The following is a 27,660-nucleotide window of genomic DNA, read 5'->3' on the forward strand; positions in this document are numbered from 1 at the left end:
GATACCACAGCACCGCAGTTGTCTGGCCTACCTCACAGGCCCCCTACATCAGTGGACATGCAGACTCCTCCAGAGGCCAACACAGCGAGCCCTGCACCCACCGATCACACTGACAGAATGCTCCAGGTCGTCCACACTGAGGACATAAGTCTATTAAAGACTATAACAGCTCCAACCGGCATAAGCACATGCTCAGCGTACATGAGCAAACTGAACACAAGGTTCCAGGATAATATTACCACCTAATCTAGAACTGATCTTTGAATCTGGAGCTCTGGCATCCCACTGCTGTCTTCCACCGTGAAGACTGAGTAAAGTAACTATTTAGTTCCTCTGCCATTTCTTTGTTTCCTATTATTACTTCTCTAGCCACAGTTTCCAGTGGTCCAATGTCTATTTTTGCCTCTCTCTTACCTTTTATATATTGCAAAAAACTCTTCCTATCTTCCTTTATATTACTAGCTAGCTTGCACTCATATTTCATCTTCTCCCCCCTTATTGCTTTTTTAGTTGGCCTCGGCTCGCTTTTAAAGGCTTTCCAAAACTCTGCCTTCCCACTAATTCACGCCACTTTGTATGCTTTTTCTTTTGCTTTAATGCTGTCCTTGACTTCTCTCATCAGCCATGGATGCCTTGTCCTCCCCTTAACATGTTTCCTCCTTCTTGGGATGAATTTCTGTTGTGCCTCCCCAATAACCCCCCAAGACTCCTGCCATTGCTGTTCCATTGTCTTCCCTGCTAGGCTCCTTTTCCAATCAACTCTGGCCAGTTCCTCCCTCATGTCTTTGTAGTTACCCTTATTTAATTGTAAGACCGTTACATCTGATTGCAGCTTCTCCCTCTCAAACTGCAGGGTAAATTCTATCATATTGTGGTCACTGCTCCCTAAGGGTTCCTTCACCTTAAGTTCCCTAATCAAGTCTGCCTCATTACACATCACCAAATCCAGAATTGCCTGTTCCCGAGTAGACTTTGTCAGATGTTGCTCCAAAACGCCATCTCTTAGACATTCCACAAATTTTTTTTTTTGGATCCACTACCAACCTGATTTTCCCAGTCCACCTGCATATTGAAGCCCCCCATGATTACTGTAATATTGCCTTTTTTACATGCCTTTCCTATCTCCTGATTTATTTTCTGCCCCACACACTGACTACTGCTAGGGGGCCTGTACATAACTCCCATCAGGGTCTTTTTACCTTTACGATTCATCAACTCTACCCACAGAGATTCTATGCCTTCTGATCCTATATTGCTCTTTGCTATCGATTTAACTTCATTCCTTACTAACGATGCAACCCCGCCCTCTTTGCCCATCTGCCTGTCCTTTCGATAGGACATATATGCTTGTATATTTAAATCCCAGCCCTGATCCCCTTGCAGCCACGTCTCTTGTGATGCCCATAACATCGTACCAGCCAATTTCAATGTGCGCAACAAGCTCATTTACCTTGTTCTGTATACGGCGCGCATTTAGATACAACACCCTCAATCCCGCATTGATCACTTCCCTTCTCACACTTTTCACCTTTTTTGCTCTGCCTGAGGGTGATGTTGTTCTCTTATTTTTGTTCTCTATTTCCCCTTCAGTTATTACACCTTCTAAGCTAACACTCTGGTTCCCATCCCCCTGCCATACTAGTTTAAATCCTCCCAAGTGACTCTAGCAAACCTCCCAGCCAGGATATCAGTGCCCCTCCAGTTTAGATGCAACCCATCCTTCTTGTACAGGTCCCACCTGCCCCGGAAGAGATCCCAATGATCCCAAAACCTGAAACCCTCCCTCCTACAGCACCATTTTAGCCACATGTTTAGCTGCACTACCTCCTATTTCTAACCTCACTGGCACGTGGCACAGGGAGTAATCCTGAAATTACAACCCTAAAGGTCCTGCTTTTTAGCTTACTGCCTAACTCCCTGAACTCATTCTGCAGGACCTCATCACTCTTCCTGACTATGTCATTAGTACCTATGTGTACTACGATCTCTGGCTGTTCACCTTCCCCCTTCAGGATGTCCTGTGTTCGTTCAAAGACTTTGTTGGTAAAGTTACACTTCTTTGTCATTGTGCATTGAGGAGTTAATGTGCAACAGAATATGGGATCAGGAATAGGTCAATCAGTCCCCTGATCCTGCTCCACCTAACAATTAGTTGATGATTCATAGGAGAACTGCAATCATCTACATTGCTCTAAATCTCAATGTCATAAAGAAAAATCTGCATCATAACCATCATTCCTGAAACAGAAGGTTCCTTCACTGCTGAAGTCCAACGCTGATTTTCTGTTTCTGTGAACGTATTTTTTTACATAATGGCATCAGTAGAAATCACAAATCGAAAGCCCTCGGTGCTGGGACTGAAATGCAAGAATGATCGGTAGTAAGGGGGGAAATATCTCCGGAGCAGGGTTAAGTTTCTGATAAAATGGGGGGGGGGGGGGGGGGGGATGAAGCACACAACATAATTATTTACATCACGCTGAAATCAGCAGGGTGTAACTTAACAGTGATATCATTTATGTTGAGAATATGAGATTCCCCCTCGCCGAGGAAGGCATTACCACTTTAAGGCTAATTTACGTCTGACGATCATAATTCGTTACAAACATTCAACGACGATAACAATCGCCGCCAGAATACTTGCGAGTATGGGGATGGGTGTTACACTCGGAGTTTGCAAATAAACAACGGAAATTCTACTCATTAAAACCGCAACATTTTCTGGAACAAGGGTAGCCTTTAGAGGGTAATAACCCGGCAGACGTTTCCGCATAAGCTCTCACAAGTTGCCGATCATGGGGTGGAGGAGTTTTGTCAGCTGTATTTGTGTAACTGGGATTTTATGGCCCGGGGTTGCTCCGGATCGCCGTTACCAGCCGGACTGGAAGAGTCTGGACAGCAGACCCCTGCCCTCCTGGTACGACGAGGGTAAATTTGGAATTTTCATCCACTGGGGTGTCTTTTCCGTGCCCAGCTTCGGCAACGAGTGGTTCTGGTGGAACTGGAGAGCCTTGCATCAACTCCAATATGTGGACTTTATGAAAAAGAACTACCCAGCGGGGTTCACCTACAGCGAGTTCGCCCCACAATTTACCGCAGAGTTCTTCGATCCGGATCAGTGGGCAGAGGTGCTCCGGAGATCCGGAGCCAGGTACAAATGCACAACTTCCCAAACCCGGGAAATGTTATAAATCTGGGCCAAAGTTAAGATTTACTGAGCGGTGTTGTAAATAGAGCCGATAGACATCAAAATTAGTCACAAATTTAAATCAAAAAGAGTGTCACTTTATTGACGGTGATGCTCGACATACTGTCAGTGTTTTAATTGTTCTGGATGAGGCTAATAGCCGCATAGACATTTTAATGCCGCTTTCAACACGGCTGCCAAACTGGTTGGTGGGGTATGTTCAGGTTTGATCACGTGATGCTCGGATCACATGACACTTCACAATGTATCCACATGATCACTTGACACAGACCAGGAGATATTACCCCTGCGGTTGATTATCTTTGCTCCTTTCCTGTCAGCTTCCCCTCACTGGTAATCCTCAGTGTGAATACTGAAGCACATTCCATGAATTATTTCTTCAGACTTGGATCACAGTGGTGACAGAAGTAAAAACTGGACATTTGAATTGTAAGCAGAAAATGTTTGATGCGACCATCAATTCACATGAGACGGAGAGTTGAAGCGAACAGTGGCTTTAATCAACTAGAACTGTGCCTGCCTGCGACTGCTCTGTACTGAGAGCCGCCTGCAGGGCAGCAGCTCTATATACCTCCCCCAAGGTGGCGGAGCCAGGGGCAGAGCCCACAAGGGCACCAACATGATACAATGCGGTGTAATACAATACAATGGTCCATAGGTGGAGCCCACAAGGGCAACAACATAATACAATGCAATACAGTGGTGAATGGCTGCCATAATACATTCGCCACATTCACCCCCTGTTAAAAAATTGAAGTCCAGCAGGGGTGAAGTGGCTCACAGGTTGAGTCTGTCTGGCGCCCTGATCGTGCGCTGCGATCGCCTGAGCTCTGGTTTCGCTGCGGGCACTGGTGTTGAACTCGACGGTGCGGGCACGGGTGTTGAACTCATCGATGCGGGCACGGGTGTGGACTCCGGGAGCGTGTCTTCTGGAGCTTCATCCCTGTCGGTCGGCGATGGGGAGAGGGGGTGTAGGGGGAGGGGCGGGGGTGCTGTTCGGTGTAGATTGGGGGGGTAGGTGATGGTCATAGGACATCCTGCGGGTGCCAGGTCCCGGACAGAGACTGTACCTTGTCGGCCGTCGTGGGGCGCTACGTAGGCATACTGGGGGTTGGCGTGAAAAAGCTGGACCCTCTCGACCAGGGGGTCGGACCTATGGCTCCTCACGTGTTTTCGGAGGAGTAAGGCCCGGTGTCATCAGCCAGGATGGAAGCGAGACCCCGGAGGTGGATTTCCTAAGGAAAACAAATAGGCGGTCATGGGGGGTCTCATTCGTGGCTGTGCAAAGAAGTGACCTAATGGAGTGGAGCGCGTCGGGGAGGACCTCCTGCCAGTGGGAAACTGGGAGACTCCTAGACCGTAGGGCCAGGAGTTCGGCCTTCCATACCGTCCAGTTCTCCCTCTCCACCTGTCCGTTTCCCCGGGGGCTGTAACTGGTAATCCTGCTTGAGTTGATGCCCTTATCGAGCAGGTACTGACGCAGTTCGTCGCTCATAAACGAGGAGCCCCGGTCACAGTGGATGTAAGTGGGGGAACCGAACAAGGTGAAGATACTATGTAGGGCCTTAATGACGATGGCCGCGGTCATATCGGGGCAAGGGATTGCAAAGGGGAAGCGAGAGTACTCATCAACAACGTTGAGAAAATAGGCGTTACGGTTGGTAGAGGGGAGGGGCCCTTTGAAGTCAATACTGAGGCGCTCGAAGGGCCGGGATGCCTTCATCAGGTGGGCCTTATCTGGTCGATAGAAATGCAGCTTACACTCCATGCAGATTTGGCAGTCCCTGGTCATGGCCCTGACTTCCTCTGTGAAGTAGGGCAGGTTGCGGGCCTTGATGTAGTGGAGAAGCCGGTTGACCCCCGGGTGGCAGAGGTCGTTGTGGATGGCCCGGAGTCGGTCATCTTGCGTGCTGGTGCATGTGCCGTGGGACAGGGCATCTGGGGGCTCATTGAGCTTCCCAGGACGATACACGATATCGTAATTATAGGTGGAGAGTTCGAGCCTCCACCTCAGATTTTATCATTCTTGATCTTGCCCCGCTGTGTGTTGTCGAACATGAAGGCTACAGACCGTTGGTCGGTGACGAGGGTGAACCTCCTACCAGCGAGGTAATGCCTCCAATGCCGTACAGCTTCCACAATGGCTTGAGCTTCTTTTTTGACAGGAGTGTCGAATCTCGGAGGCGTTGAGGGTATGGGAGAAAAAGGCTTCGGGCCTGCCTGCCTGGGAAAGGGTAGCGGTGAGACGACCTCTGACGCGTCGCTCTCTACCTGGAAGGGGGTGGACTTGTTCACCGCGCGCATCGTGGCTTTGGCAATATCTGCCTTGATGCGGCTGAAGGCCTGGCGGGCCTCAGCCGCCAGTGGGAAGATGGTAGCTTTGATCAGTGGGCGGGCTTTGTCCGCATAGTTGGGGACCTACTGGGCGTAATAGGAAAAGAACCCGAGGCATTTTTTCAGGGCCTTGGGGCAGTGGGGGAGGGGGAGTTGCAGGAGGGGGCGCATACGGTCGGGGTCAGGCCCTAGGACTCCGTTTTCCACACAACCGAGGATGGCTAGTCGGGTTGTGCGGAAAACGCATTTCTACTTGTTATAAGTGAGGTTGAGGGCTTGGGCGGTTTGGAGAAACTTCTGAAGGTTGGTGTCGTGGTCCTGCTGGTCGTGGCCACAGATGGTGACGTTGTCCAAGTACGGAAATATGGCCCACAGCCTGTACTAGTCCACCATTCGGTCCATCGTTCTTTGGAAGACCGAGACCCCGTTGGTGACACCGAAGGGGACCCGGAGGAAGTGGAAGAGGCAGCCGTCTGCCTCAGAGGCCGTGTAGTGGCGGTCCTCCGGGCGGATTGGAAGCTGGTGGTATGCGGACTTCAGATCTACCGTGGAGAACACCCGGTAGTTGCAATCTGATTAACCATGTCCGCTATGCGGGGAAGGGGGTACGCATCGACTTGCGTGTAACGATTTATGATCAGGCTGTAGTCTACAACCATCCGGTTCTTTTCCCCGGTCCTGACGACCACCACCTGAGCTCTCCAGGGGCTATTACTGGCCTCGATGATCCCTTCCTTCAAGAGCCGCTGGACCTCTGACTTGATAAAAGTCCTGTCCTGGATACTGTACCGCCTGCTCCTGGTGGCGACGGGTTTACAGTCGGCGGTGAGGTTCGCGAAGAGCGGGGGAGGGTCGACCTTCAGGGTCGCGAGGCTACATACGGTGACAGGGGTGAGGGGGGGTAGGGGCCCGTCGAACTTCAGGGTCAGGCTCCTGAGGTTGCACTGGAAGTCCAGTCCCAACAGGAGAGGGGCGCAGAGATCGGGGAGTACACATAGTTTACAATTTGCGTACTCGCCGCCCTGTATCGCGAGGTTCGCGACACAGTACCCCCGGATCTGCACTAAATGCAATCCGGAAGCGAAGGAGATTGTTTGAGATGCGGGGGAGATTTGGAGAGAACAGCGCCTTACCGTGCCTGGGTGTACAAAGCTATCCGTGCTCCCGAAGTCAAACAGGCAGGGCGTTTCGTGCCCATTGACCCGGACGGTCATCATGGAGTTCATGAGGTGCTTTGGGCGTGACTGGTCGAGGGTAACCTCGCCGAGTTGCGGATAGCCGACGTGGTGGGGTGGTCCCAAGGTGGCGGCCTCCGTCGGTCGCACGTGTCAGGCGGCAATGAAGATGGCGGCCAAGATGGCGGCCCCCATGAGTTGCACATGGCGGGCTGCGTAGGGGACGGCGGGCGGGCTGCGTAGGGGACGGCGGCCAAGATGGCGGCCCCCGTGAGTCGCACATGTGTAGAGTCGAAGATGGCTGCCCCCACGGACAACACGAGGCGGATGACGCGTCCGAAGGGGGCGGAGCCGGCAGGCACGCAGCCACGCTGCGGGGTCTGCGGGCCTGGGAGTCTGCGAGTCGGGCCTGTGATTTGGAGGACCTGGGCCTGGCCAGGCAAACTTTGGCAAAGTGTCCTTTCTTGCTGCAGTCGCTACAGGTCGCGTTCCGAGCCGGGCAACGCTGCCTGGGGTGCTGGTGCTGGCCATAGAAATAGCAGGATAGCCCCCCCCCCCCCCCCCCCCCCCCCCCCCCCCCCGGGTTGGGCAGAAAGCTGCACGGCACAGGCCTGGGGTACTCTCTGGTCGGGTGTCCACGAGCGGGTCGCGTGGTCGGAGGGGAAAGCGTTGAGGCTCTGGAACGCTACTTCTAGGGAGGTGGCTAGTTTTACCGTCTCTTCTAGGTCGAGGGCGTCCTTCCTGAGCAGGCGCTGAGTGACGTAGTTGGACCGGACTCCAGCCACATAGGCGTCCCGGATGGCGGGTTCCATGTGTTGTGAGGCCGTGACGGCCTCGTATTTGCAGCTTCGCGCGAGTACTTTCAGGTCACATAGGTACTCCTCCAGCGCTTCCCCGGGGCGTTGGCGGCGAGTGGTGAGGAGATGCCGCGCAAGCACTTCATTCACCAGCCTCACGTATTGCCGCTTCAGGATCGTGAGCGCGTCTGCGTATGTGGTCGCTTCCTCGATTTGCACGGAGATTCGATGGCTCACCCGGGCGTGAGCTTCTGTTCCTCGGTGACGGAGGGCGAGGGGGAGGCGGCAAGGTAGGCCTCAAAACAGCGGAGCCAGTGCAAAAAAATGCCTTTGGCTTCAGCGGCCTGTTGGTCGAGTTCCAGTCGGTCAGGTTTGAGGGCTGCTTCCATCACGATGTTGTAGCTGATTAAATTGATGCAACCATCATTTCAAACGAGACGGAGAGTTGAAGTAAACTGTGGCTTTAATCAGCTAGAACTGTGCCTGCATGCAACTGCTCTGCACTGAGAGCCGCCTGCAGGGCAGCAGCTCTATATACCTTCCCCAAGGGGGCGGAGCCAGGGGCAGAGCCTACAAGGGCACCAACATGATACAATGTGGTGTAATACAATACAATGGTCCATAGGTGGAGATCACAAGGGCAACAACATAGTACAATGCAATACAGTGGTGAATGGCTGCCATAATACATTCACCACAATGTTGAAAAGAGAAAAGCTGTTCTGGCAGAAATCAGTCAGCACTTCTGATCCCTGGTCCCAAAACAAATTTAATCTGAATTGAAATTCATCCAATCCCTCTGGTCAGTTCTCATTAACATAGAACTCCTAAAGTGCACTCGGAGGCCATTTGGCCGATCGGGTCTGCACTGAAAGAGCACCCTTGCTAGGCCCTCTCCCCTGCCCTATCCCCGCAACCCCACCTAACCTGCACATCGTTGGGCACTAAGGGGCCATTTAGCATGTCCAAACAACCTAACCACATCTTAGGAGTATCATTATTGGATTCAAGAGTATAATTTATCGATGGTGGAAGTGTGCAGTACAGGAAAGTACTTTTATAGAACCAAAGATTATTGCATCGGAATCTTTTGCAGAGTTTTCAAAATATAAATTAGAGTACCCAATTCTTTATTTCCAATAAGGGGCAATTTAGCGTAGGCAGTCCACGGACCAGGCACATTATGTTGGGTTGTGGGGGTGAGACCCATGCAGACATGGGGAGAATGTGCAAACACCACACGGACAGTGACTCGGGGCCGGGATCGAACGCGGGTCCTCGGTGTCGTGAGGGAGCAGTGCTAACCACCACGCCACCATGCTGCCTTGCGGAGTTAAGAGTACTTTTCTTTGTAATCAGTTGTATGTGTCCCATTATTTTTACAAGAACGTAAAATAAATAGGAGCAGGAGTAGGCCATTCAGCCCTTTGAACAATTATTGATCTCACTCTTGAACATACTCAACCACTGAGCCTCCATAGCTGTTAGGGAACATCGCAGCTATCCAGCTACCATGTATTTCATACCCCAAGAGTGACCAGACAACACAGAGTTCTCAGTTAAGATCATTATCCAAGCTATAGTAAGGAAGCCTGTCATCATCATGTGGCTCACAGGTTTCCCGAACAGAGGAATACAAGGGCTAAGATATTGCTAAGCTCAGTTACAGGTAATTTAGATATACAAATCATTCTGAAGTAATCAATACTTAATTACAACAAAGTGAATCCCTGACCTGTTATCAGTTAATTCTGGAGTCATGAGGTTCATTGTTCCTTGTGGAACAGGATACAACTGGGAGTTCCTGACTAACTATCAGCTAATTATGGAGTTTGCTGTTCTATCACCATTCCTCCTTGTCCATTGTTCTGTGTGTTCCTGCTGGCTGGAATTACTTTAACCCCATCAGTCCCCCATTTTGGCCCTTGGTTTTACCCAAACTGGCCAAGTTGGTGTTGAGAATAGTCAGTCTTCCTAAACTATCCTGCTGTAAAAATCAGCTTCCATTTTTTCTCCCTGTTTCCTGTTTGCGAGGCGCCATCAGTATTTATTGGGGCGCAATTAGGGGAGTGAATTTGGCAGCTCTACATTGGTGACAACACATCATGGTTACCCATAAAAGCATTAAGCCTGTGCCTGTGGTCATCCCTATTGTAAAAATCTCCAACCAGTTGGTCAGCCGATTCCCTTCGGATCCTGGCATAAAGATATCCTACCGGTGATGAATCCCAGATTGCCTTAATGGTAGATTAGATGGCTCGGTTCACTTCTATATGTCCTTTGTGGGTGTGCTCTTCAGATATGACATTTTAGAGCGATTTTAGGAGCTTACCTAGCTACCTTTTCTGGGGGTTTCATCGGTAAACAATGAGCCGTCTCACCCAGTGCCAAACAAGTAACCCAAGGTTTTCCCCAGCAGATGGAACTCACCCACAGTTAGACAATCCATTACTTGAAGACAAAAGATATGATTACTAATGCTGATCAGGTCCCCAAAGATGATTTCCCTTTTACACTGAGTAGTTTCTGCCTGTACAGCTTTAAATATCCCGGCAATGGCAGGATATAAATGCTATAATTCTTTCAGGGCTCAATGGTTCCACATACACAATGTAATGTTCTGATTCTGTGCAGCAACCTCCGGTACTGCCAGATGTTAGGCCTCCTTGGTGGGTCAGGTATCGTCGTGACCCTGTTCGGCAGACCCAGCCTCCCAACTCTACACGCAATGATTCAAAGTTTCTTTAAAAATACCAATGGCGTGATTTTCTTGTGGGACTGCCATTATAAAGTTGCTCAGTCTGCATGAACCTCACAGTGTCGGGTGACCACTCGCTTGTGTCAGTCTTGATGTACATTGAGGAAGTTTGGTTGGTATAGGGAAGTGACTGGTTCCTCACCGTCGGTTTTTAATATTGGACTTAACCTTTCCCGAGATTTAATGGGCGGAGTATCACATGCTCTCCCCTTTGCGGCTCAGCTCACATGATTATCCCTTTGACAATTTGGTTAAGCGTCTGCAGAAGCTCCTCACCTCTTGTAAATCTAAAGTGGTTAAAGTATATTCTGTCCCATAAGCCCCATATTGTAGCCCTTTCCAACTTCTGTGGATACCTAAGAGGAATAACTATTCAACTCGGCTAGCTGCACCGAATTGTAATAATTACTTTGTATGACTTGTGCCACCACGGTTGGAGGTGGCTACACTCACGACGACTTGGGGTACCTTTTGATTTTTCAAATTACTGATCTCGCTCCAAATCCGAATTGCCTATTGGTCCCTGACTTCCTTCCTGATCATGTGTCGCTGCTTGCTTAATTCTCTCATATATTCTCAGATCCTACCTCTGAGGAACCTCACATTGATCCCTCCGGAAATTACTCCTTCGGGCACATTAATGAGCTGCAAGAAGCTCATGCCATAATTCAAGTAAAAGTGGGTAAGGGGTCCTGGGATACAATAGATGGATAAAATGGAAAAATGAGGTTGCCCAAACTGTAAATGAAATACAGGCTTGTGTAAACGGTAGCACAGTGGTTAGCACTGTTGATTCACAGCGCCAGGACCCGAGTTTGATTCCCGGCTTAGGTCACTGTCTAAAGTTTCTTTTGAAGAAAAGATGAAATAAACATTAATGGAATCTGTCTTCCCAACAAGACTGTTGTTTAAATTTGGGACAATTCTGAGATGTGAAAAGTGCGCTGTAATTTAGCAAGTTAGATTTTAAAATAATAATGTCATAATGTCATTTAAGATAAAGAACAAGCAATCAAAACATGTTGCTGCCTGGAAGCAAATAGAAATGTTTTATTTCTGTTTGAGAATATTGTATTGGACTGCAAAATGTCTCCAGGACTTGTGACTGGGATAGGATAGGATGGTGACTCGTGGGATCCATCAAATTAGATATAATTAATTAATTAATTGAGGGTAGACGATAGAGACAGGAAATCAAAACCACAAATGGGAATTGGGATAGTGGGTGCTATTCAATAGAATATTTCAATCTGTCATTGGTGTATAATGTAGCAAAAGCAATTCAGGAAACCAGGGAAGGTTGGGCAACGAGCGACACCAAAACAGAGCACCAGATTTACACCCTTTGACACTCCTCCTTGCCCATTGTTCCTTGTGCTTCTGTTGCTCCAGCAGTTCCGTGCAGACTCTGTGCTGCAATGATTTTAACCCCTTCAATAGCCCTCTGGGGCAGTGAATTCCAAGATTCGTCACCCTTTGAGTGAAGAAATTCCTCGTCATCTCTGTGCGAAATGACCTCTTATTCTGACACAAGTGTGTCCTGGTTCTAGAACCCCCAGCTCCGGGAACTATCCTTTCTGCTTCTACCCTGTCGAGCCCTGTAAGAAATTTGTATATTTTGAATGAGTTTGCCTCTCATTCTTCCAAACTCCAGGGAATAAATGCCCAGTCTATTTAACCTTTGCTCATAGGACAATGTCTCAATTCCAGCAATTAATTTGGTGAAAGTTGCACTCCTTCTTTGGCAAGCATATCTTTCCTTTGGTAAGAAGAAGAAAACTGCACAAAATGCTCCAGTATGGCATCACCAAGACTGTATATAATTGCAATAAGACGGGTTTACTCCTATGCTCAAATCCCCTTGTAATAAAATTGTTAAAACCTATTGTAAGAGCTAAAGTCTGTCTGACTTGTATATAGAAGATCATCTCTCTTTATGTCTCCCCATGATAGCTTGAATGTAATGTTAATGTATCTGTAATGTTCTGACAGAAACATTATATTTGTGACACACTCACTGCAGGATTGATTTTTATAAGCAAATAACATTGCAGTCTTTGAGGTCAGAACTTACTGTCGTTATATCCCCGGACAGCATATTCCTTATTATGGTTATTTCTAAATCCGATTCAGTTCCCAAAATAGATCCAAAAATCACATTAAATCTGTTTGTTTGCTAGATGCCTCCTGCTGATTTGTTGCTCTGCATTGAAAATACTCTGAACTCCACCATGGATTCCAATGCATTACTCTAATTTATAATACCAGAACCGCTTTGGAAGTATTCCACTTTGTGTTTCTTGGTGGAGTGCAGCTTTGTGCTGCATTTGAGTGCTTAAATTGGAGTTTGGTGACTAATGGAGTTTGGTGACAATTTAGGGTTAGGATAAAGAAGAGTGGCAGCCTTAGCAAGTAGGGCCTGGTGAGTATTTCTCCTGTCTTTAATATTCTCTAAATAGAGGAAGTAAATGTAAAGGGTGTAATTTAAGGGTAATGCATTGCAGAGCAGCTTGGCCACGTGGAATGCTCCTCCTGTATGCTGTGGGACGTTAGGGACACTTCAAGTGTCCAGGCTGACCATCCACATGTCCTGGAATTGTCTCCAATTGCAGCTAGTTGAAATCTGCATTTTGGAGTTGGAACTGCGGCTGGAGTCACTGTGGAGCATTTGCAAGGATGAAATATTTGTGGGTAGCACATACAGTGAAGTGCTCTCATTGTAGGGAAAATGTGCACAGGCAGCAAGAAAATGGGTGACCACTAGACAGACCAAAATCATTAGTCAGGTCATGCAGGAGTCCCCTGGGTCCATGTCCCTTTCACTGCTGGGGGAGAGGGTTTCTCAGGGGAATGCAGCAAGAGTCAAGTCCGTGACATCACATGTCGCTCAGCTGCATAGGGGTGGGACAAAAAGGAGTGGGAGGGCAATAGTGATCGTAAAGGGCACAGATACGTTTCTGCGGCCGCAGGTGTGACAGCAGGATGCTATGTTGCTTCATTGGTGCCAGGGTCAAGGATGTCACTGAGTGACTACAGGACGTTCCAAAGGAGGAGAGTGAACAGCTAGAGGCTGTTGTCCATATCGGTACCAACATCACAGGTAAAAAGAGGGACCAGGGATGGGAAGCTAGGAAGTAAATTGAAAGCAGGACTTCAAAGGTCGTAACCTCAGGATTATTCCCAGTGCCATGTGCTAGTGAGAACAGGAATAGGAATACTCTGAGATTACGAGTATTCTCAGAGTATTCCTATTCTGAGGGATGGGTAATAAATGCCCAACAAACGACATGACACCCACACCCCATGAATAATGTTTTTAAAAGCAGGAGCACAGCTTAGTTTTACCAGACTGATTTCTGGGATGACTGGATATGATTAGAGATTAGGCCAACTAGGGAGTTTAAAAGAATGAGAGGGGATCTCATTAAAAGGTATCACATTCTGACGGGACCAGACGGATGATGTTTCATCTGGCTAGAACAAGGGGTCACCGTCTCAGGATATGGGGTAGGTCATTTAAGACTGAGTTGAGGAAAAACGTTTTCATTCAGAGATGGTAAACCTGTGGAATTCTCTTACAGAGAAGGCTGTGGAGGCCAATATCTGAATTTGTTTAAGTAGGAAATAGAGAAAAGCGTCAAGGGGTATGAGGAGAGTACGGGCGCATGTCATTTAGATCGAGGATTTGCCATGATCATATTGAATGTTTGACCAGGCTTGACCTGCTCCTGCTTCAAGCTTCTATTTTCATTGTTTGAAAGTCACTTGTGCGCACTGAGAAACTATATACTAATAATCTTTATTGTTGTCACAAGGAGGCTTATTGGTAAGAAGAAAAGCTTTACAATACTTGCCAAAAGCCAATTCAGAAAATCTCGATGGAAGAGCAAATGCAGTAGTTTTTGTTTGAATCTTTTGCTTCTTATAGAGCTGACCTGCAGCACGGTAGCATAGTGATTAGCCCAGTTGCTTCACAGCTCCAGGGTCCCAGGTTCGATTCCCGGCTTGGGTCACTTCCTGTGCTGAGTCGGCACGTTCGCCCGTGTCTGCGTGGGTTTCCTCCGGGTGCTCCGGTTTCCTCCCACAGTCCAAAGATTTGCGGGTTAGGTGGATTGGCCATGCTAAATTGCCCTGAGTGTCTAAAAAGATTAAGTGGAGTTACTGGGTTACGGGGATAGGTTGGAGGTGCGGGCTTCCGTGGGGTGCTCTTTCCAAGGGCCAGTGCAGACTCAATGGGCCGAATGGCCTCCTTCAGCACTGTAAAAATTCTATGATCTATGACCTTGCTTTGAAATGATCTAGAATATCCAGAAGTGTTGGGGCAGTGGTATTGATTCTCAAACGGCTTTCTTGTGGTTTGTGATTTCAGGTATGTGGTTCTGACAGCCAAACACCATGAAGGATTCACAAACTGGGGATCACCTGTGTCATGGAACTGGAACTCTGTTGACACGGGTCCTCATCGAGATTTGGTGGGTGACCTGGGAACCGCTGTTCGAAAACGGTTTGTATTTGATTCTATGTATTTGGGGAAATTGCAATGTATTTACAATCACATGATGCATCTTGACAACTAAACCCATGTTAAGCCCACAGAATACAGGCAGAGTGGTACCAAAATGTACCATTATGAATCAAGTCAGGATTTGTTCAATAATGCTTCACAATAGTTTAATTCCGAACCGGAAACGCATTGAGAATAATTCCAAATTTTCATCGACTTTCCCGTGTAGGGAATCCCTCCAACTATTCCACTGTCCTAAAGCAAGTTTTGTGATGATGTGATTTTGTTTTTATCTCTATATTTACAGAAATATTAAATAAAGTTAAAGCAATGTCTTCTAATCATTATTTTACTTTCTGTGACATTTTCTAAATTCGACAGGAATATCCCATAGTGATGGTGGGAATTAATAATAATAATAATAATCGCTTATTATCACAAGTAGGCTTCAATGAAGTTACTGTGAAAAGCCCCTAGTCACCACATTCCGACGCCTGTTCGGGGAGGCTGGTACGGGAATTGAACCCGCGCTGCTGGAATTGTTCTGCCAGCTGTTTAGCCCATTGTGCTATAAAGTTTGCCAAAAGTTGTAGCATTTCTGTTTTTCAGCTTTTGAAACTTCAGGTGGCAAATGTATGCGAAAATAAATGCTTATCATTTAGTTATGGGAAAAAGGAGAAGGCTGTGTTAGGAGGAACGTTTAGCTGAGGTTTCTATTCTCAACAAATGAGGATTATTTGGTGAGCCATTGAAATGCACTGCTACAGATGAATAGTGGCAAGTCCCAGAAAAAGCCCATTCACCTATCCTTCTCAATGTTTACCTCCTCCCTCAATAAAGTCTCGGCCAGTGCATTTGAGGCATTCATTCCCTCATATTGTTGTTTTGCACCTTTATTAGTTAAAATCTTGTGTATTCTCAAATGCTCTGTGACCTCCAGCTTTTCTTCATGAAGTGCCTTACCTATCTTGTAAAAAGAATAAGAATTTTGCACCTGAGGTTATTGTGTAAATAACTACAATAGTTATTTCACTTTAATCTTGCGCTGTTTGGTGTTTTATTTCTAATATCTGAATGTTGTGAAAGTGAACGGTCCATTTTGAAATTTAACATATCAAACATGTTCTTCTGTTGCAACAGGAATTTAACTTATGGAGTGTATCATTCCCTCTTTGAGTGGTTTCATCCTCTCTACTTGTATGACAAAAAGAACCATTTCAAGACACAGAAATTTGTTGTGGAGAAAACATTACCAGAGCTGTATGATTTGGTCACGAGGTAATGGAATATGCACTTCTACAATATTGTCTGTGAGCTCACCTCATTACTGAATCACAGTGACTGCGATTTTCCACTCCTCGTCAGTCTGGTGGGTTGGGTGACAGGAGTGGACAATTTTGCAAGAAGGCCAAAGTTGCATTTCATGACGACGTCAAACCAGGAAGCAATTGCCCCTTCCCCATCAGCAACGGGCCGCATTTACCTCACTGTAATAAATAAACATATTTATCAGGCCATAATGCCAGAATCGTCCCCTCCCCCCCCATAACAAAAAATCCAACCATTGCAGCATTATGGCAGAACTACGACGGGTCTCAGAAGGCTTGCACCTGGCGAGCTGTACTCCCAGGGGTGTTCGGAGGTGATTTCAGTGCTCGGGGGGAGAGAGTGCCAGGGTCGTGTCAGCTTGATGACTGGTGGGTATAAGGGGGTGCACCCAGGTGAATATTTTGTCCTGATTTGCCAGCCGTACACCTTTAAAATGGCCCCTGGATCATCGAGTGTCTGATTTGATGGCAGGCTGGGTGAATCCGGGGCCACCTGCCAGCGATACGTTGTGAAACCTCATGTGACTTTAAAAAAAAAAATTCTCCCAAGTGCTGCGCTAAATGGTGGAGAAAGCCACCATTTCCGTGGAGGCTTAGCGGCACTTTTCCTGCCAAACATCGGCCTTTGCTGATATTGGAGAAAATGTCGGTCAGTATATATGCACAGAGTGATGGCATTAACTTCAGACTCCACTCATTTCTCTGACTTTACCATTTAGACCGATCAAACCCTACAGTTCATTGGGAATATCGGTTTAAATGGTTTTGAAGGCAGGGATATGTCCGGTATGGGAGGAATTTTCAATCAGAATTAATTCTAAAATTGACAATTATCCACTCTACCATCTCAATTGAAAGGTCACTGTGTTGCCCCCAAGTAAGTAAACCTGCCTGGAAATGATGCAATATGATATTAGTGTGTGGAAGCATCAAATTCCTTTTTTTTCCAAATGGCTGAAGAACGCTGCTAAGATAACAGCAGAATCATTTCAGACTTGTAATGTGGTGTTTGAACAATAATGTTGCACAACATAATTTCCAAGCTCGTAGCTTAGGTAGTATAGTTTTTTTAATGTAATTCCTTCTTGTTAATTTTTAACATCATCCAGGATAGACACTAAAAGATGGCACTAATTTCCCAGTATCAATCATTTTGTTACAAGCCAGTAAACATTGTGTGTGTCTTTAAGGAAAGATATAAAAGTTGCATTTAAAGTTAGTTAAACTGCCTTCACAATGAATGATCAGAGGAGACTGCATTTGTTCTTGATAAATTGGTTCTGTTTATACCTGGTCAAGCTCTGAATAGCTGGGTGTTATAATCCCAGCTGATGTTACTACTGAACAAGTTAGATCCCAGGGTGGAACCGGACTTGAATGATCCTAACTTTTATATTTGTTTAAAAACATTGCGGGTAGATCCTGGACAAGGCCACAGGAGTTTGCTGATGAACTTTCAACAAAAGAATAAACATTTGTTAAACAAGAAAGGATCAACGATATTACACTACTCCTTCACCTGAACTATACCCTTACAGATTCATAAGGACAACATAAGTTACAATGTCTAACTTATACACCAATGTTCACAGAAATACAGTTTATGTAAACCAATAGATGACCTGTGACCGGACAAACCACACTCTGTAACCAAGTGACAGATGCCACCTAAAGTAAATTCTCGGGATTTCTCAATCCACCCCCAAATGCTTGTCACACTTTTTGCCAACTGGTTTCACAGAAACTCCATCTTGGGTTTCCAATCTCCACCTTTTGAAGAACTCACCTAGTAATTGCCTCCCAAACTATGCTTTCAGTTGGACATCTTCAAGGATCAACCTCCATGGTTTCAACCTTTCCTACTGATGTTCTCCTCCCCTGAATCGTCGTGTCCATTCACTCTTCACCTTCAATGCACACTCTAAGATACTCAGCTGTGCCAACAGAATTCAACTGCTTCACTCTCCCATAGTAACGTGTCACCGACCTTTGGTTGTCTCCTCAGATTCTTCTGGCTTCCTGCAAGCCCACTTTTTCTTGATTCTGCTCCCCGCAGTTTTCTCTCTTTAATTTGGAGCCTTTTCCAAGGCTCCTTGCTTCAATTTCACTGAACAGGGACCTTGTTCAGATTCCTGTTTTTGTTCCTTGATTTAAATGTCATCTTGGGCCATTCTCTTTATCCCATTTCTGGAACTTGCTCATATTCTTTTGGGAAATCTACTTCCTGCAGTCAGCTCCTTCTGGCACCTGCTTCCAACTCAACTAAAACTACTTTCTTGTTTCTCCCGTCTCTTTGGAACTTCTGTTTCGAGGCAACAGCACAGTTTTTCTCTACGTTTGTGTGTGTTCTAACTTCTCCAAACATAACATAGCCTGTCACTTCAAAGGCCATAAAATGTCATTAAAATACAGGCATATAAACCAACCCCTGGACTTCTAGGCAGCTCTTCAACTTGGAACCAAAAGTCAGGCTCCTTTTTTTTAACACAATTGCTGAATTAAAAATTAAACTTTGGTATAAGATATAGCTTTAAGTTTAACACCGGCAACACCAATATAACTTGCTTAAAATCATCTCTATTTCCTAACATGTGACTTTAGATTTTTTTTTTTGATCCCCAATAGGTATAAACCAGATATAATCTGGTCAGATGGAGACTGGGAAGCACCAGATACGTACTGGAATTCTACTGGATTTTTGGCCTGGCTTTACAATGATAGTCCTGTCAAAGTACTTCTTAACAATATTCACAAGATCATTGCAGAGGATTATAATTACCTCACTTTTAATTTGTTAACCTATTTGGGATGGGATCTGTTGAACTGTTCTTTTGTACCCTGCATATTCAGCATTACACCTAAAGGTTGTTCCACTTCCCGTGTGAAACAACGGCCCTTCCTCCCACTATCCACATGCTTTATTTGTGCCCTCATGTCATTGAATTTAGCTGGGTTAAAATTATGGGCGGGAGTTAACTAACTGGGAACAAAGTCCTATAGCGAGCACGTTTAGCCTCATGTTTCCTGGCACATGCAGCGCCGATAAACACAATGCTATAAAACTGCACCCGGGTTAGATGGGGGCCTCAGTGGTGAACGCGCGACTTTGGCTGCAAATAGCCCATTTTGTGCACTGAGGAGCTCCACTCGCCGGAACTCCTCAGTGTAGCAACAGATCAAAATGGCGTCCTGATCTCTGGAGCCCCCAAGGCGACCACACACCCCAATGCACTATGGGAGGATCCCCAGACCAACCAACACCCACACAAGGCACCCCGGCTCGATCGCCACTGAGCACAAAAATGCCATCTGGCATCCTAGTGGCACTGCCAGGGTGTCAGGCTGGCACTGCCAGGGTGCCCAGGTGGCACCACTCTGCCCAAAGGGCATGCACCAATCCCCTGGGAGACACACACGAGTGCTGTTCCGTCTAGTCCCCGTTTGGGGAGACCAGTACTGAACGGCACTTGCCCGAGTTCCCCGACGCAATGGGGATAGATCCCAATGCCTAGGGTACCTCGGGAAACTGCATATTAAAATGAGACTAGTTGTCTCGCTGTAATATGCAGAATTGCCAAAATGTGATCCTACCCACAATGGGATGGATTTACATCACAATCTCGAGATTGTATTAGATCTCGTGAGGCGAGGCGAGGCGAGACGGGTAGGTCCTGGGAGCAGGGTCTCCCGGCTTCTTTTGGCCACACTGCATCGCGATGCTTTTTGGGGCGCAACATGGGCATTCGATCACGCTCTACGTATTTGTCTTTTGGCCCTGTGTGTTCCTGACTGCAGCTCATGGCCACTGTCTCCCTCCCCCACACCCAGGGATGGTATAACCTCCACCTTCTATACATTTTGTAGAGTCATTGTGGTAGACAAGTATCCCATTCTGCCTACTGAATTGATGCTGCAATTCTGGATCATTGACAAATACCAGTTGTTGCGATCCCAGTTGATGTTATAACTGAACGGGAAGATCCCAGAATGGAACCCTGGCCCAAAAGACCGTAACATATTTTTTTTGAAAGGAAATGTGGAGGAACAGAGTCACAGTGACTATAACTAGAGTTGTATCCTTCCTTACGCAAAAACACTAAATTAAATCTGTACCTTATTTCTAATATTTAACAATACAAATAGAGATCACTTAACCCACAGCATAAGGTGACTGTCTCTTGTGATTGTCTCAGTGAACCGGGTTATGAACTGCTTGAATTTTCCAGAGTTTGTATTACGACGATAGAAATGTCCAGTTCTAAGTGCCCTTCCTATTTCTTTGGCTTGCCTCCATACTTATGCTCACCTGGTTGTGTATTACAACACCCTTTTTGTTAACTTGGGGTTTTCTCCACATTAGAAATGTTCACTTTGTAGCTTCCTACCATTAGCAGGATCCACTGTTTTTTCTTTCCAAGGTGTCCCTCTTATATTGAGACCACAGCTGTCTGCTTTTTGTCCACATCATCTGTTCTTTGAGTGCTGTGTAACCTCCTCTCTCTCTCTCTTCTCCTCTCAATCTCTCTCCTCTCCTCTCTCTCTCTCTTCTCTCTCTCTTCTCTTCTCTCCTTTCCTCTCTCTCTCTTTCACTCTTCTCCTCTCCTTTTTCTCTCTCTCTTCCCCCCCCTCCAAAGCGATGATGGTGCAAAGTGAAGGAGATGGTAATGGGAGAAGTAAAGAAACAAAGAAATGTGTCTGGAGGAGGTGTAGGTGGGAATGATAGAATCATTACTAACTGCAATGCTCCAATAATAATGGGCAGACATCATGATCAAAATTGTTGAACTCAATCTCGCAACCAACATCACGAAAGTAGAAAACCCCACAGGTTATCTGGTTATTATCACATTTCTGTTTTGGGATCTTGCTGTGCATAAATTCTCTGCCATGCTTCCTACATTTCAACAGTGACTACACTGTGTTGCATATAAAAGGCTTGGTGATGTCTTAAAGTTGTGAAAGACACTATACAAATGTCTGTTCCTTTATATCTCTGTGCTAGGATACTGTGGTAACCAATGATCGTTGGGGAGCTGGTTGTGCCTGTAAACATGGCGGGTTCTTCAACTGTGCAGACAAATACAGCCCGAGCAAGATGCCACACCACAAATGGGAGAAGTGCACCACAGTCGACACACACTCATGGGGATATCGCAGAAACATGCATTTGATTGAAGTGGTGGATGTGCAATCCATTATCCGTGTATGTACTCCTAATTAGTCAATAGTGAACAGCACCAGAATGATAAATTCAAGTGAAGGTGCCTTGGAGCTTGGTGCGTGCTTTGTGTGCTGACAAGTGAATCAGAGTTTATCTAAAGGTTGCTGAACCATTCCGAGCAGGAAGATTCCCAGGTTGATACACAGTCTATGCTGAGATATTACAATTGGCCTGAATCTCGTTGAATTTGGGAATGGTGCTTTTGATGACTAGTAAGCATCCTATGTTGAAAGTGCATGGATGTTGAGTGCAGCAATGATGCCTCTGTGGTAAATAGCCTATTGACATGGCATGGTAGGACAGTGGGTAGCACAGTTACTTCACAGCTCCAGGGTCCCAGGTTTCATTCCCGACCTGGGACACTTTCTGTGCGGCGTCTGCACGTTCACCCCATGTCTGCGTGGGTTTCCTTCGGGTGCTCCAGTTTCCTCTCACAGTCCAAAAGATGTGCAGGTTAAGTGGATTGGCCATGCTAAATTGCCCTTAGTGTCCAAACAGGTTAGGTGGGGGTTACTGGGTTACGAGGATAGGGTGGAGGTGTTGGTTTGGATAGGGTGCTCTTTCCAAGGGCTGGTGCAGACTCGATGGGCCGATTGGCCTCCTTCTGCACTGTAAATACTATGATTCTATGATGCTCCATATTACCACTAGCACATAGCTTTAAGGCTTTTGAAAGTTCCTATCGATCCAACTGATGCAAGGAGCTGAGATCTTAGAGGGGAGAAAATTAATGAGCTGTAATAATTAGCTGCAAAAAGTAATTCTGTATATTTAAATGAGGATTATTTGAATCGGGAAAAATATCGGCAAACCATTTATTTTTTATTTGTGGAGAGAAAGCTGTAAGAAATGAAAGAGCATTTTGGTCACTTGTGTTTTGACGTGATTTATATCAGTGACAACAAAATGTGGCAAATGTTTTTCCAATGTTAATCATAAGAAATTAGGGATATTTATTCAGTCAAAAATGAAAGGGTGTAGATAATGGTAACACAGTAAATTCTCTGTGTTGGATACTGTAAAACTGCCAAAAACATGTATGTTCCATTACTGTGATGAGGCCAAAATTTAAAACCGGACCACAGACAATATGGACCGTAGTTTATCTCATTGACTTTTCTTCCTTTGGTAGAATTTGATGGATGCCGTGTCTTTTGGAGGCAACTTGCTGCTTAATATTGGTCCAACCAAAGAAGGCACGATCCCTGTCATTTTCCAAGAAAGGTTGGAGGCCATGGGACAATGGTTAAATGTTAATGGTGAAGCAATATACGCATCAAAACCATGGCGAGTTCAGAAGGAGAACTCTACGAACATCTGGTAAAGTCTGTCAGGGTTAAATATAGCACAGCTGTTTCTCTTCACTTTATTGCACCATTCTTCATTGTTCCGTTTAGTTGAACGTCCTGCTTGAAAACAAAGCGCGAAACATAGAACAACTTTGATACTGCTGATATTCAGGGATGGTGATGGACAAAGAGTAGATACTAAGCAGAAGGGGGGGAAAGAGAAAAAGAGAGGCTCTGGGAGGGAAAGAAGTGAGGGGTCAGATGGCTGGGAGCTCCAGAGGCCAGGTGCACAGTGATTGAAGGAGCAGACATCAATGATGGAGTGGAGAGTGTGGGGAAACGGGGTGATTTCAGAGTGGCGGAGGGTGTAGCTGCCTCTGATCATTGTGGTAGGTTCATACCAAGAACAAGAACCATGGTCAACAAAAGTATAAAAGCAACAAATATTGGAAAAAGACACTTTCACAGCCCTCCCTTGCCCCCCAGCCCCATCCCCACACCAGCACCGTGGGTGTCGCTACACAACAGGAACTGCAGCAGTCCAAGAAGGCAACTTGCCACCACCTTCTCAAGGGCAAATAGGGATGGGAAATAAATGCTGACCTAGCCAGTGATGGCCACACCTTGTAAGTGGAAAAGAAAACTTACTCTTTAATGTCAATATCAAAATTCAGTTCTAATATTGTGTCTTAGTATAGCAATTGAATATCAATATTAGGATTTTAATGATCTTGTGGTCTTTCACACCAGGCAATGTAGTTACTAAACAGCCAGCAAGAGAGCTCGCATGCAGCTTTTCATACAAATGCTGTATGTGTAGTGTCATGTGAGAGTACCTTTAAGAAATGGGTGTTGTGTTTATAAAGTATCTGTAGTGGATGTACCTTTAAGAAATGGGTGTTTATCAGTGATGTCAGAGTGTGGGTGGAGCTGTGCTGTCTGTCCGCTTTACTTTCGCTTTAGGCTGTTTGCTACAGAGTGTGTTTAGTTTTGGAGAGGCTGCAGTCACAGCAAGATGTGTATGAATCTCTGCAAGCTTATGAATGTCCATTTGGTGATTTCAACGTGGTAACTATTCTCAGTAGTGAAGTTAAACCTGATGTCTTTATGTACAATGAGTTATTTTTGTCTTATGGATAAGGAAAGATTAAGAGTTACTTATTGCGTACTGTACTCTTTGTGGGATTTATTGGTGTTGATAAGATGTTTACTGTGGGTTTATAAAGTGTTAACTGGTTTCATAAATATACATTGTTTTAATTTAAAAGTACTTTAACTCTCTGTTCACTACACCTGTAAGGTAAGCCCGTGTGCTCCCCATACCACAATCTATTAAAAGTTGTGGGTCAGGTGAACTCCATGATACACTTTCGGGTTCTCTAAACCCTGGCCCATAACAGCAGAAGCAGGTTCTGTGATGCTACCTGTTTCCAAATGTTCAGCTCTTTTGAAGGGAATTTTCCAATAGTCATTCTTGCCATGGGCCAACAAAATAATAGCCGTGGCTTATTTTCTGAGTATTCAAAATGCCCTAAGGACAGGATTGAATTCTGTAGTTACTGTAGCTGCGTGCAATTGATAAATATTTTGTGAAGGTAATATTACTTCCTAGGATCCAGTGTCTAACTGTTGCATCAAATGTTGATGCAAATTTTAGAATTTCAACACTCATGTTCTTCATGAGATTAAAAATGTTCTGTGTTCATGTATGATGGGTATCTAAATCCTAAATCCAGTAGAGATTATGCTGAACAATGAATAATTTTCAATCACATTTCCCACAAGCCTTTGCTTTTAATTCAGTGTTTATCTGTGTGCTGTGTTCTTTCCTCCAGGTACACTAGTAAGGGATCCTCAGTTTATGCAGTGTTCATAAAGTGGCCCACTGATAATATCCTAAAGCTGGAATCTCCAAGGAGCTCACCAGACACCAAAGTAAGTGCCTAGAATTTGTTTCCTGCTGTGGCTGTTTCTTCGCCTTTATCTGACCTGTTCACAGTTGTCTCCTCTGGAACCTCGGGAGGAGCTGGACATACAAATTTATCCGACATCGCTGTTAATCCTCTGCAGACTGTGAAACTCCAGTATTGATTTTGTTTCTGGTAGTTATCAAGAAAGTTGCTAACTATGCAACAACGTTACTCTGGTTCTGCAATTATTGTCCTGTGGTTGAATAGAAAAAAAGCTGATATTCCTTCTTCATTTTATCTTTCTTTGTTTCTTTTTGTCTAGTTTAATCCATTTTTTTGGATTTTTTACATGCTCTACTTAACCTCGTCTGTTCCTTTGTCTCACTTTTACATTTTAATCTTTGAATATGTTCCTCTCTTGCCACTCGAAACATCCCTTATTCTCAAATTCTACTTTCCACAAACTAGATATCATCCAAGACTCTTCTCACCTAGTTCGCACCAAGTTTTCTTCACATATCTCCCACTTTGCTCGCTGATCCACATCACAACTTTGAACATTAAGCGACACGACAACTTTTGTTTTCAAATTCATCCATCTCCTCCCACTTCATAGCCCTCTTTAGATATCTGCACTTCTAGCCTTTGGAAAATCCCCAGTGTTAACTGCTCCATCGCTGGGAACTGTGTCTCGAGCGGCAAGGACCTAAACTCTGGTATTCCCTCCCTAATTGACCTCACTTCCTCTCTTTCCTCCTTAAGATGCTACTTAAAAACTTATCTCTTTAACCTAGCTTTTGATTTCTACCCTAATGTTATGTGGCTCAATGAGATTTTGCTTTCTAACGCTTCTGTGAAGCATTTTTGGACCTTTTGTATGACATTAAATGTGCAGCATAAATACCAGTTGCTGCTGTCTCCAGTTGTCTACTGTTCTGTTAATGACTTTTGGAATTTGCACATTTGTTATAACCGGCTTATAATAATTTGTAATTTACTTTAGGAAATTTATATAATAATTTTTTCTTTGCTTACATTATTAAGGGCACTCCACCCTGAAATCATCCCCACACTCGTTTTCCACTCTAATATCGCTTTCTCTTCTGTTCTCCTCCCCTTCCCCCAATATCCCTTCCTTGGATTGAACCAGTAATTGCAAAGTAATCATTTAGTCATTCTGCCACTTCCCTGTCCTTGGTCACTCTCACCCTGCTGCTGATGAGTGATCCGATATCTCTTTCTGAGATGATTGGAGTGATTGAATGGTCATACTGCTCCCAAAAAGCAGCTTGCGCGGCAAGAAGCTGGGAGATCCCACTCCCAGGATCTACCTGGCTCGCAACGCCTCACTTGATCTAACGCGATCTTGCGAGACGTTGCAATGTAAATCCCACCCATTGAGGGTTTTGGGGAAATTCTGCATATTAAAGACAGCTAGTCTCACTTTAACATGCAGTTTCCCGAGGTATCTGAGGAGTTGGGATCTATCCCCTTCGCCTCGGAGACCTCGGGCGAATGCCGATCAGTCCAAGTCTCCTAAAACAGGGACCAGACAGAACAGCACTTGGGGTCTCCTAGGGATTGCAGTCTCCCAGATGCATGTCCTTTGGGAAGGGTGATACCCTGGCGGTGCAACCTGGGCACCCCGGCAGTGCCATGTGTGTGCCAGCCTGGCACTGGCAGGGTGCCCAGGTGGCATTGCAAGCTGGCAGGGGAACTGCCAGGGTGTCAAGATGTCATTGTTTTGTGCTTGGCCTTGCGTGGGTGTTGTGGGGGAGTGAGGGAGTGGGGGACCCAACCATAGTGCATTGGGGCTGGGGGGCTGGTGTTAGGGATCACTTCAGGGCTCCAGAACTCACGGTACACTGAGAAGGGATATGTGTGGTCTCGGCCCACTGAGGCCCCCTATTTAACTCGGGTGTCATTTTATAGCATTGTGCTTCTGGGCGCTGTGAGCGCCGGAAAACATGCGGCTAAATGCGCTCGCTGTGGGACTTGGTTGCCAATTGGTTAAATCCCTCCCTGTATCTAGTTATAAATTCATCAAAACTCAAGTCCAGAAAGCGATGTAAAAAGCTGCATGAAACTTGGATGGCTTCATCAGCCATCGTCATCAACCACCATAATATTGCACTGAGAAATATGGAGCACAGGTTCGAAGGAATATTGCAAATGCTGGATTTCCTTGTGGGAAATATGAAATGAATGAAAATGAAAATCGCTTCTTGTCACAAGTGGGCTTCAAATGAAGTTACTGTGAAAAGCCCCTCGTCGCCACATTCCGGCGCCTGTTCGGGGAGGCTGGTATGGGAATTGAACCGTTCTGCTGGCCTGCCTTGGTCTGTTTTCAAAGTCAGTGATTTAGCCCTGTGCTAAACCTGCCCCTAATAGGGAAGAGACTGACAAAATTTTCCTTAGGAAATTAAATAATTTGTGTCGACTGTGTTAAAGTGGGTTAAATCCAGTCCGGGGAAGAAATGATCTTTATGTGTTGAATGTTCTTGTGTTCCCTCTCTAGGTGACGATGTTGGGAATTTCCGAGCCTCTGAAATGGAGGAATTATCCTGGACAGGGCATCTTCATCGCCTTGTCCTCTATTTCTCCGTTTACTCTCCCATCGGAAAATGCTTGGACAGTGAAGCTCGAAAGAGTTTCATAATCAGGGGAAGCAGCTTGGCCCTTTGAAGCAGCTCTCTGGGTTTAAAGAGGTTTTTCAGGGGCTTTGCTGTTATTTGGCCAAACTATTGGCTTCAAAAGTTTTGATGTAACTCAATATGATTCCATTTGTTCTATTATGATTATAGATGAATGTGATTTTTTTTCATATTTTGTTAACTTGATCATAAGTTTGCTTCAATGCTCCCTTTTGAAATGTCAGGCTTAGGATTTCACAGTGCCAAGAACAAAGTGCCAAGAACAAAGAACAAAGGCCATCGAAGCCCATCCAAGAGGATGGGTAAAGATGGTGGTGATAGGCTATAGTGCAGATTGTAGCTTATGTTGCCCGACAAACCATTGCAGGGCTTGGTAGCGGAATTTGACACTCGGTTTTGGGGCTGTTATTTGGTGTTCAGGGGCCCTTTTTTTTATTCTCACTTACTCATTTATTAAATCATGCAGAAACACAGAAAACCTA

General features: G+C 45.7%; 1 protein-coding gene across 1 annotated transcript; it reads left to right on the forward strand.

Moving 5' to 3' along the window:
* Positions 1 to 2,655: 2,655 nt before the first annotated feature.
* LOC140417694 (tissue alpha-L-fucosidase-like) lies at positions 2,656 to 27,660 on the forward strand. The gene is made up of 8 exons (XM_072501226.1): positions 2,656 to 3,151; positions 14,642 to 14,776; positions 15,917 to 16,054; positions 18,730 to 18,835; positions 21,107 to 21,307; positions 22,458 to 22,645; positions 24,450 to 24,549; positions 27,043 to 27,660. The coding sequence occupies exons 1-8, from the start codon at positions 2,796 to 2,798 to the stop codon at positions 27,181 to 27,183; spliced, it is 1,365 nt and encodes a 454-aa protein (XP_072357327.1). The 5' UTR covers positions 2,656 to 2,795; the 3' UTR covers positions 27,184 to 27,660.

Source organism: Scyliorhinus torazame, chromosome 1, assembly GCF_047496885.1.
Source record: "Scyliorhinus torazame isolate Kashiwa2021f chromosome 1, sScyTor2.1, whole genome shotgun sequence".
Lineage (NCBI taxonomy): Eukaryota > Metazoa > Chordata > Chondrichthyes > Carcharhiniformes > Scyliorhinidae > Scyliorhinus > Scyliorhinus torazame.